Consider the following 12,012-nt stretch of genomic DNA (forward strand, 5'->3'; position numbering starts at 1 on the left):
TAAGTGTTTGAGTAATTCCCTTACGATTTCAGCTTTACTTTTGTCCTTGGTTAAACACAAATCTAACTTATTTGCTAATTCTAGAAGTATGATCTTTTTCTTTCCTTCTAAACTTTCTTGGCAAATTTAAGAATCATATTCAAATCCCAGAACCTCTTCAGGAATCTTAAGAGCCACTTCTCTTACTTTTAATTTAATCAACCACAAGTCACCGAAATTAAGGAAATTGTCTCACTTACATTTTATTTAAAGATCTAGGACACTATCATGCAAGTGTTTAAATCTACTGGGAGTTTTTGTGCCCCCAAATCTATTCAAATCTGTCTAAAACAGTTCAAATCAATGACCTGAGCCCCCAAACAGTTATGGCACAGAGTAAACTCTCCTGCTAAATTTAAAACCAGCAACACAGAAAAGATTACATTCTTACGACCCACAACATGTATGCTTTTAAAAGTAAAAGTCTGTAACGTAAGACTCCAGCAAAATAGTCTCATAGTCTTGTCTTTAAAGCAATCTAAGAATGTAAGCAGATTGTGATCCGTGTACACATTTATCTCCAACTTTGTTTGTGATATACACATTAAAATGCTGTAAGGCCGGTACCAAACTCAATAGTTCATATTCGATTGCAAAGTATTTCCTCTGGTGGATGTTGATCTTCTTCAAATAGTAACCAGCTGGCAGTTCAAACCCATCATCATCTTCTTGTAGGAGTACAGCTCCAACTCCAGTGTCACTAACATCAATGGCGAATTTAAAAGGTTTTGAAAATTTTCGTGTAGCTAAAACTGGTTTGGTGGTTAATATGGCTTTCAAATGGTCGAATGCCTCCTGGCATAGTGCTGTCCACTGAAACTTTGTGTTCTTCTTCAGCAAATCAGTTAAGGTGCCACTACACTGCTGAAGTTTGGAACAAACTTCCGATAGAATCTGCTGAGTCCGAAGAATCGAAGCACCTCTTTCTTTGAGGTTGGTCGTGGAAATTCCTTGGTGGCCTTCGTCTTTGCATTCCATGGGGTCAACCTTGTATGGCTGATGTTATGCCCCAAGAACGTCACCTCTGCTTTCGCGAATTCAGTTTTATTTAAGTTTATCACCAGTTTTGCTTCTCTTAGTCATTCAAAGAGCTCTGCCAACTGTACCATGTCATCTTCCCAGGACGTAGTAAAGATCACTACATCGTCCAAATAGACTGCACAGTTTGTTAACCCAGCCACAATTCTGTTCATGAGTCTTTGAAATGAGGCAGGTGCGTTCTTCATTCCAAAGAGCATCACTTTAAATGGATATAGCCCATTTGGGGTTACAAATGCAGAAATGTCTTTCGCCATCTCTGATAAAGATACCAGCCAATAACTATGCTTTAAGTCCAACTTGGTGATGAAACTGGTTTGTGCAACTTTCTCAATAGAATCCTCCAATCTAGGAATTGGATTTGAGTCCGATGTTGTAACAGCATTGACCTTCTGATAATCTATGTAGCCTTGTGGGTGGTTCAGTGGTTAGCACTGCTGCCTCTCAGCACCAGGGTCCCAGGTTCGATTCCAGCCTCGGGTGACTGTCTGTGTGGAGTTTCACGTTCTCCCCGTGTCCATGTGGGTTTCCTCCCGGTGCTCCGGTTTCCTCCCATAGTCCAAAGATGTGTTGGTCAGGTGAATTGGCAATGTTAAATTGCCCATAGTGTTAGGTGCATTAGTCAGAGGGAAATGGGTATGGGTAGGTTACTCTTCAGAGGGTCGGTGTGGACTTGTTGGGCCAAAGGGCCTATTTCCACACTGTAAGGAATCGAATTGTTCAGTCCTGTCTAGTTTGGGAACTAAGACAATCGACGAACTCCACTCGCTCTGGCTTGGTTCGATGATGTCCTCGTTGAGCATGGCTTCTACCTTCTTCTGGACCTGACTGCTTTGAGAGGATTAAGCCAATAGGATGTTGTTTTATCGGAGCAGTAATTCCTATGTTTATTTCGTGTACAATAGCATTAGTCCTCCCATCAAATGCCCTTATACTGCAGTAACAAATCTTTCAACTGCATCATATGCTCCTGAGATATATAACTTATATATATATATATATATATATATATATATCCCACTCCTCAAGAATATCTTCATTTTTTAAAATCTATTTTGAGACACATCAAAATCCACATTATCTGGATTTGATTCCTCATCCTGCGGGCCAGTAACTAACACCTGTTTCTCCAGTTCTTTCTCTCTAGTATAATAAAGTGTCAACATGTTCACATGACATACCTAATACCTTTTTTTCCTATTTGGCATCATTTCTAGATAGTTCACTTGACTCAACTTTTTCTCAATTTGATAGGGACCACTAAACCTGGCTTTGAAGGGATCTCCTATCACTGGTAACAGTACTAACAAGTCATCCCCTCGGGAAAACATCCGAGTCTCAGAGCTTTTATCTGCCACCTTCTTTATTCTATACTGTGCCCTTTTTAGGTGCTGTTTAGCTAAACCACCAACTCTAATTCATCTCTCCCTCACCTCCATTACATAGTCTAAGTGTGAGATCTCTGACTTTGGTCCTGTCAATTTTTATTTAATTTCAAACTTTAATTTATCACTTCATAATCGAATATTAACTCTTATGGAGTGACCTGAGTAGATTCATTTAGGGCATTTCAAATGGCAAACAATACGAATGGGATACCTTTATCCCAATCATTCGGTAATCCTGACAGTATGCTCTCAACATGGTCTTCAAGGTCTGATGTCACCTTTCGAAAGCTCCCTGGGATGCAGGGTGGCATGCAGTGGATTTAAAGTGTTGTGTACCTAAGCTATCCATAACCTCCTTAAACAGCCGAGCAGTAAAATTTGGTCCAACTGAATCTCTCTGGGTAGCCCATACTGTGTGAAGAAAGCTACTAACTCCTCTATTACCATTTTTGCCTTGATACTCCGTAATGGAATTGCCTCCAGAAATCTGCTAGACACATCCATTATGGTTAACAAGTACCAGTTCTCACTTTTAGTTCTCGGGAGGGACCCACACAATCAATTGTAACCCGCATAATAGGTTCTTCAGGTACAGGCATTGGCAACAAAGGTGCTGGGTTTATTTACTGCCTGTGGCTTACCTACCATTTGGCATGGATGATATGTATGGCAAAAGTTAACCACATCCTTGTGCATTCAGGCCAATAAAATGTTTTTGTACTTAGCCTGGGTCTTTTGTACCCCTAGGTGACCTCCTATGGGTAGTTCATGTGCTACCCGTAACACCTCCTGTCTGTGTGCTACCGGCAACATAATCTGGTGTACTTCAGCCTATTTCTCCTCTGCACTAATGTGCCATGGTCTCCACTTCCATTATAGGATGCTATTTTTCAGATAATAACCCTCTGGAATATTTTCTGCCTCCTTTTTGGAGTATACATCCATATTATATATATATCTTTTATCATCTTGTCTTGCTGTTGTAAGTTTCTTAGCCTTTCAGGACTAAACACTTCTGTCTGACCCTCTGCCTGTTCAGGTTTTTTTTCTGCACCATTATGTCAAACAGGATATCTGCTAACTGAACCTCAACTCCTTCATCCTTCTCTTTACGTTTCACTTTGTGTGTGACTTGTGATAGTGGGATCTGGTTACCACACAGTCTGGGAAAATACCAGGATATTTCTGTTTTAAGTCCGCAGTTTCTTGGTTTTCCTTGGACTTCTCCACAATAAATGGTGTCAATCCCATCTTGGATCCTGCCAAATCATTCCCAAGAACAAACTGAATTCCTGGAACTGATACAATAGACAATAGACAATAGGTGCAGGAGTAGGCCATTCTGCCCTTCGAGCCTACACCACCATTCAATATGATCATGGCTGATCATCCTTAATCAGTATCCTGTTCCTGCCTTATCTCCATAACCCTTGATTCCACTATCTTTGAGAGCTCTATCCAACTCTTTCTTAAATGAATCCAGAGACTGGGCCTCCACTGCCCTCTGGGGAAGAGCATTCCACACAGCCACCACTCTCTGGATGAAGAAGTTTCTCCTCATCTCTGTCCTAAATGGTCTACCCCATATTTTTAAGCTGTGTCCTCTGGTTTGGCACTCACCCATCAGCGGAAATATGTTTCCTGCCGCTAGAGTGTCCAAACCTTTAATAATCTTTTATATGTCTCAATCAGATCCCCTCTCAGTCTTCTAAACTCAAGGGTATACAAGCCCAATCGCTCCGGTCTTTCAGCATAAGGTAGTCCCGCCATTCCAGGAATTAACCTTGTGAACCTACGCTGCACTCCCTCAATAGCCAGAATGTCTTTCCTCAAATTTGGAGACCAGAACTGCACACAGAATTCCAGGTGTGGTCTCACTAGAGCCCTGTACAGCTGCAGAAGAACCTCTTTGCTTCTATACTCAATCCCTCTTGTTATGAAGGCCAGCATGCTATTAGCCGCCTTCACTACCTGCTGTACCTGCATGCTTACCTTCATTGACTGGTGTACAAGAACACCCAGATCTCTCTCTACTGCCCCTTTACATAAATTGATTCCATTTAGGTAGTAATCTGCCTTCCTGTTCTTGCCACCAAAGTGGATAACCATACATTAAACTGTATCTGCCGTGCATCTGACCGCACACCTAACTTGTCCAGGTCACCCTGTAATCTCCTAACATTCTCATCACATTTCACCCTGCCACCCAGCTCAGTATCATCAGCAAATTTGCTAATGTTACTATTAATACCATCTTCTATATCATTAACATATATTGTAAAAAGCTGCGGTCCTAGTACTGATCCCTGCGGTACCCCACTGGTGACTGCCTGCCATTCCGAAATGGAGCCCTTTATCACTACATTTTGTTTCCTATCAGCCAACCAACTTTCAATCCAAGTTAGTACTTTGCCCCCAATACCATGCACCCTAATTTTGCTCACTAACCTCCTATGTGGGACCTTATCAAAAGCTTTCTGGAAGTCCAGGTATACCACATCTACTGGATCTCCCTCGTCCATCTTCAGAGTTACATCCTCAAAAAATTCCATAAGATTATTCAAGCATGATTTCCCCTTCATAAATCCATGCTGACTTGACCTATCCTGTTACTGCTTTCCAGATGGGTCAGAATTTCATCCTTTATAATAGACTCCAGCATCTTTCCCACCACTGAGGTCAGACTAACTGGTCTATAATTTCCTGCTTTCTCTCTCCCACCTTTCTTAAAAAGTGGTATAACATTAGCCACCCTCAATCCACAGGAACTGATCCCGAATCTATCGAACTCTGGAAAATAATCACCAACGCATCCACGATTTCTCGAGCCACCTCCTTCAGTACCCTGGGATGTAGACCATCAGGCCCCGGGGACTTATCAACCTTCAGACCTAACAGTCTCTCCAACACCAATTCCTGGCAAATATAAATTCCCTTTAGTTCAGGTCCTTCAGCCACTGTTACCTCAGGGAGATTGCTTGTGTCTTCCCCAGTGAACACAGATCTGAAGTACCAATTCAATTCTTCTGCCATTTCTTTGTTCCCCATAATATATTCCCCTGTATCTGTCTTCAAGGGCCCAATTTTAGTCTTCACCATTTTTTTGCTTTTCACATACCCAAACAAGCTTTTACTATCCTCCTTTATATTTTTGGCCAGTTTACCTTCATACCTCATTTTTTTCTTTGCGTATTTCCTTCTTAGTAATCTTCTGTTGTTCTTTAAAAGCTTCCCAGTCCTCCGTTTTCCCACTTATCTTTGCTATGTTATATTTTTTCTCTTTTAACTTTATATGTTTCTTAACTTCCCTCGTCAGCCATGGCCACTCATGCCTCCTGCTAGGATCTTTCTTCCTTTGAGGAATGAACTGATCCTGCATCTTCTGCATTATACACAGAAATATCCGCCATTGTTCCTCCATTGTCATCCCTGCTCAGGTATTGCACCATTGAACTTTGGCCAGCTCCTCCCTCATAGCTCCTTAGTTTCCTTTATTCAACAGAAATATTGTCACTTCTGATTGTACCGTCTCCCTCTCAAATTGCAGATTGAAGCTTATTGTATTATGGTCACTACTTCCCAATGGCTTCTTCACTTCGAGGTCCCTGACCAATTCTGGTTCGTTGCACAATACCAGATCCAGAATTGCCTTCTCCCTGGTCGGCTCCAGCACCAGCTGCTCTAAGAATCCATCTCGGAGGCAATCCACAAAGTCTCTTTCTTGAGGTCCAATACCATCCTGATTCTCCCAGTCTATCTGCAGGTTGAAATCCCCCATAACAACTGTAGTAACATCTTTGCGACAGGCCAATTTCAGCTCCTGATTCAACTTACATCCGACATCCAGACTACTGTTTGGGGGTCTGTAGATAACTCCCAAGAAGGTCTTTTTACCCTTAGTATTTCTCAGCTCTATCCACACTGACTCTATGTCCCCCCACGCAAGGGACTGAATATCATCCCTTACCAACATGGCCACCCCACCCCCTCTGCCCATCAGTCTGTCCTTACGATAGCACGTGTAGCCTTGAATATTCATTTCCCAGGCCCTGTCCACTTGAAGCCACATCTCAGTTATCCCCACAATATCTTATCTGCCAATTTCCAAAAGAGCCTCAAGCTTATCCATCTTATTTCTAATGCTTCGTGCATTCATGTATAGTATTTTTAATTTGTTACTGCTCTCACTCTTCCCATCAACTCCTATTTCACTCAGCATGATCCCTTTTTGAGTTTTCTGCCTCATTGATACAGTTGTCTTTCTTGACTTCCCTTGTTCTAACTTTCCCTTCAATTTCCTTCTTAAACATCCAGTTTGTCCCCTCACCCCCCCCCCCCCCCCCCCCCCCGTCGCCCCGCTACTTAGTTTAACTGTAGCTGTGTTGCAGTAGCAAACCTGCCTGCCGGAATGCTGGTCCCTAACCTATTAAGGTGCAAACCGTCTCTCTTGTAAAATTTATGCTTACCACAAAATATACCCCAGTGATCCAAGAATTTAAATCCTTGTTTCCTGCACCAGTTCCCCAACCACACGTTCAAGTCCATTATCTCCCTGTTTCTGGCCTCACCAGCCCGAGGAACTGGAAGCAAACCGGAGATAACCACCTTGGGACGTCCTGCTTTTCAGCCTTCTTCCTAGTTCTCCGAAGTCCCGCCCTGTAGTATGTTCCTCCTCTCTTTCTGACATCATTTGTGCCAACATGTACCACCTCCTCTGGCTCTTCACCCTCGTCCTTGAGGATTTCCTGCACTCTGTCTGTGATGTCTTTAACCCTGGCACCAGGAAGGCAACACACCATCCTTAAATCCCGTCTGCTGCCACAAAAACCCCGGTCAGTTCCTCTCACGATGGAGTCCCCTATTACCACGGCTGTGTGCGATGTCCGACTCTTCCGCTCTGCCTCTGCGCCAACGTTTGATTGACAGACCTGGCCGCCTCGCGGACTGGCAGTGTCATCTGTCTCTACTGTTTCCAAAAGATTCAACTTGTTCCTGACAGGTGCTTCCCCCGGGATCTCTTGCACCTGTCTCCTCTCTGCCTTCCTCATCGTCTGCCCTCTTCTGCTCTCTTTCGGTATGATTGGTGTAATAACCTCACTGAAGGTCTTGTCCAGAAAGATCTTGTTCTCTCGGATGAGCCTAAGGTCCTCGAGTTCTTTCATCAGTGCTGCAATATGCTCGGTCAGTAGCTGAACGTGCATACGCTTTCCACACTTATACAAGCCAGACACACCAGAGTCGTTGACCTCCCACATCAAGCACGTAGCACACTGAGCCAACTTGGCAGTCATGCCTTCACCCTCTTCAACTGTGGCGTAATCACTTCACTCAACCTCCTTGTCAAAGACTCCTAGCTAAAACCTCACTCTTCAATCTACAGGAACTTCCTTGGACCTTCTTTTTGGGGAAAGTCTGTGGACTCTTAATTTAGGTTAGAGGAGGAGGGAGGGAGGGAGGCCCTACTTTGTAGGACCTGGGGTCTAGAACACACCCACTCTAATAACAATCACTTACCTTCCCGACTGGCTTTGCGCTATGCCTTCACTTCCGCCCAGCTCCCGCCGGTCTCTGTCAATCACTCCCACTGTAACTTCCCAGTCTTGAATTGGCACTCCAACCTGAGCTTACATAGGGGAATGCTAAATTTCTGTCCATCTATCCTGCAAATAACCACACTCAGTGGCTGATTACATCCTGAATCTCTCAAAATTATAACGTCTTGTCCTTGTCCCCCTGTACTTTCTGAGTAAACTTTACCTACAGATGCAAATTCTTTGTAGAGATCGGGTACTAACTCCATACCCAACCCCTGCGCAAGCAATGCACTGTCCTGCAGCTCCTCGGCTCTTCTTGGGGTCTCCTTTACTGCCTTCAATAATGCCACTGGCTTAGTTTTTTTTAACCACATCTTTTCCCACAGTGCCTTTCTTTAACAACCAGCACTGTGACTTTCCGTGTCCCACTTTACCATAGTGGAAACACCTGAGGCCTTTCACCTCCTGTCCACCTTCTTGGGCTTTTTTAACATGTGGCAAATTCTTACCAGTGTTCTCTATTCTTGGTTTAGTAGTGTAGGATCTCCCCTTTTTCCAACTTCTATCCCTCCCAGGACAAAATTCTGGCCGGACGCTTCTCTTACGCACCAACATGTCCTCATCTGCTAATTCTGCTGCCCTTCTCACTTCCTGAACTTTCTGTTCCTCCATGTGAATACTGACAATATCTAGAAATGACTTTTTAAACTCTCCAGCAGAATAATCTCTCTTAGAGCCTCAAAGGCCTTATCTATTTTCAAAGCACGTATCCATTGATCAAATTGACTATGTTTAATTCTTTCAAACCCAACGTAAGTCTGACCTGGTTCCTTCTTTGTGTTTATGAACCACTGTCTATATGATTCTGCTACCAATTCATAAGCACTTAAAATGGCCTCTCTAACCTCTTCATAATGTCTTGACACCTCATCTGACAGTGCGTAAAATATCTCACTAGCTCTGCCTAGCAGTTTAGTCTAAACTAGAATTCCCTAAAAAACCTCAGACCACTCTATCTGCCTGGACAATTTTTCAGATGAAATAAAGAAGGCTTCAACATCTTTCTCATCAAAATGTGACAGAGTTTGACATATTTATATATATCACTACCTTCTGTTTTAATCTCCATCCTATTAACTTGACTTTGCTGACTAAGTTGCAACTTCTCAAGTTCAAATTCTTTCTCTTTTTGTCTCTCCTTTTCTTTCGCGAGGTCAAGAACTATTTAAAGTAAAAATTAACAACTTCATTTCTTAAAGCATTACAGAGAATAATTAACTAACAACTATTTACAAGTCCTTCCTCTAACCTATCTTTTACTTTCATTTCTATAGTACTAATCCCATTAAACCCCTCCCATTAAAATTTACAAAACAAAACTCTTTATCTCAAAACCAGGTAGCTTTCGGCTCATCTCTGTATTCCTGTCTACTTTTCTTCTTGGGGATTCTGCTTCACAGTTACTGATTGATAAAGGAACCTTTAATTGAGCTATTTTTCAGGCAGTCTTTACATGCTGGTAGATTGGCAGTTCTCCTCTCAACTGTTCAATTTTCCCTGGTCTTATACCCTCAAAGCATCAGATTGTGTCATTAGCTTTTAAGATTCTCAATATACTAAATTCAAACTTGATTAGAGGTTGGTATTTTCAGGTATAATTTAAACTAATTGGCCAAATTCGAATTTTTTTGTCTTGAGGCAACGAGCTGCTCGAGTTGTTCGACCAAGTGTAACATTGCAACCTTATTAAGAACACTTGATGCTGTGTCTGGTAGTTCTGCTAGCTGCTAACTCTCTTAAAGGTACAGTACACCCCCATCTTCATAACACCGGCATACTTCTGTCAGGATGGGATCAGAATTTCCCATTGGTTAAAGACTACTGAATCAGGGTTTAAACGAAAGAGTGAATTTGAATGTGAACGAGTGAACAGAGAAGTGACCCAAATTTAAAGAATAAGGATGGCCATTTTTTGACAACAAAAAAATATGTGTAACACAGCGTTAATCAGAGAAAGTGAGTGTATCTGTGTGTAACTGAGTGAGAATTTATGGCAGTGACTTCCAGTCAGAAAAAGAGAGTTGGTGAGTGAGTACAGGATAATGAGTGTGGGACAGAGAGTGGGTCGGAAAGAGAGTCAGTAACTCATCCTGATGTTGACCTTCAGCAATTGCTTTTCAGCTGCTCCACACAGTCCCACAATCATGTTTGAAATAATCAGAAATCACATGACATCACATTATAGTCCAACAGGTTTATTTGAAATCACAATCTTTTGAAGCACTGCCCCTTCATTACCTGACCATCCCAGTCCAACACCAGCACCTCCACAACATGTTTGAAATAGGAAAAGAAGAAAACAAAATTCAGATCCAACCAAGTGTAAGTGCCACTCTTGCCTTCATATCACTTCTGTCATCTGATTATACTCTGGTGAAGAGTTTCAAGACATGTAACAATGTCCAAAAAGTTGTATAATTGTGGGCTGTTGCAATAAATACTTTTGTTTGAAATATGATGGATACAAATTTGTAACTGTTTATAGAGTCATAGCATCATAGAGTTATACAACATGGAAATTGACCCTTCAGTCCAACTCACCCATGCTGACCAGATATCCTAAATTAATCTAGTCCCATTTGCCAGCACTTGGCCCATATCTGTCTAAACACTTCCAATTCATATACCCATCCAGATCCCTTTCAAATGTTGTAAATGTCTCAGTCTCCACACTTCCACGTAAGTTGCCCCTTACGTCCCTTTTAAATCTTTCCCATCTCACCCTAAACTTATGCCCTCTAGTTCTGGACTCGCCCGCCCTGGGAAAAAATCCTTGTCTATTTGTCATATCCATTCCCCTCCTGATTTTATAAACGTCTATAAGGTCACCGTTCAGCCTCCGACGCTTCAGGGAAAATAGCCCCAGCATGTTCAAGCTTTCCCTATAGTTCAAACTTTGGCACTACAAAACATAAATTTAACTAAAAAGAGAGTTGAAGTCAAAGCATTTCATCTTACATTCATCAGACTAAAATATAAGAAAAGTAACTTTTGAAAATGATGTAGCATGAGAAGGAAATGCCTACCGATAGTGAAAAAAATCTTAGTGTAACTAAATAATTCTTTGTATAGTTGAATGCGACACCATTGCTAGTTTTATCATGTTGCTAGACTGCCTCTTGCTGTTCGCTTTTACACTCTAAATGTTTAGAAAGGATTGACCAATTGGAGAAAACTACCAAATGCTATTGTTTTAAATCTATGCAAGAAAAGTTTTCTTTCTCTGTGTTGTTATTTAGGTTTACAGTGAAGTACAAGTCTTTAAAATTTTTGTCATTCAGACTGAAGCTGAAATAAACACTTTAACTACGACTGCTTAGAATCATGAAGAAATTTAAGAGACTCTTCGGTAAGCTTTTAACATAAAAGACCATTTTCTTCACTAACTTTTAATACTTGTTTCCCAAATGAATGAGGCATTGTTTCTGTTGGTCACTTGAATAGTAAAAATCAATGTTCAGAGGTCTAATAATTTTATTTCCATCTCCAGCAAGAAAAGCAAGCCTAATAATGTTAACATATTAACTCACTTGAAAGTTAGCCCACCATCCATCCTGAGGTTGTCATCAAGCGAAAAGTAACTATTATAATTGCTATTCTTATTGTACTGCAATTGGCATTGCCTTATACTGAAACCCGTGCTTAAGTCTGAGTAGACTTCAGTACATGCTTATCCAAAGGCTAGTACATTTACTTTTCTTTGCAAAAGATAAATAAGAGCAGGGGTAGGAAATTCAGCCTCCTCGAGCCTGCTGCACCATTCTATATGATCATGGCTGATATCATCTTGGCCTCTTGGAAACTCCAATTTCCTGCCTAATCCCTTCAACCAATAACTGATTACAAATCTGTGTACCTCCTCCTTAAGATTACTCAATGTCCCATCATCCACCACACTCTGGCATTGTGAATTCCACAGATTCATGATCCTTTCAAAGAAGTAATTCCTCCTC

At 41.7% G+C, this 12,012-nt stretch overlaps 1 protein-coding gene across 6 annotated transcripts in view; it reads left to right on the top strand.

Moving 5' to 3' along the window:
• Positions 1–12,012, top strand: part of LOC140476253 (tumor necrosis factor alpha-induced protein 2-like) — a 70,280-nt gene that overhangs the window by 1,159 nt on the left and 57,109 nt on the right. For 2 of the 6 annotated variants that reach the window (XM_072568562.1, XM_072568560.1), the window contains exon 2: positions 11,299–11,408. In XM_072568562.1, coding sequence (XP_072424663.1) covers positions 11,384–11,408 — 25 coding nt within the window. In that variant the 5' untranslated portion in view covers positions 11,299–11,383. Of the gene's footprint in view, positions 1–920; positions 973–9,697; positions 9,802–10,347; positions 10,382–11,298; positions 11,409–12,012 lie in introns of those variants that run through there. The other 4 variants (XM_072568563.1, XM_072568564.1, XM_072568565.1 and 1 more) reach the window with 4 other exon arrangements.

This window comes from Chiloscyllium punctatum, chromosome 4 (assembly GCF_047496795.1).
Source record: "Chiloscyllium punctatum isolate Juve2018m chromosome 4, sChiPun1.3, whole genome shotgun sequence".
NCBI classification, from domain to species: Eukaryota; Metazoa; Chordata; class Chondrichthyes; order Orectolobiformes; family Hemiscylliidae; genus Chiloscyllium; species Chiloscyllium punctatum.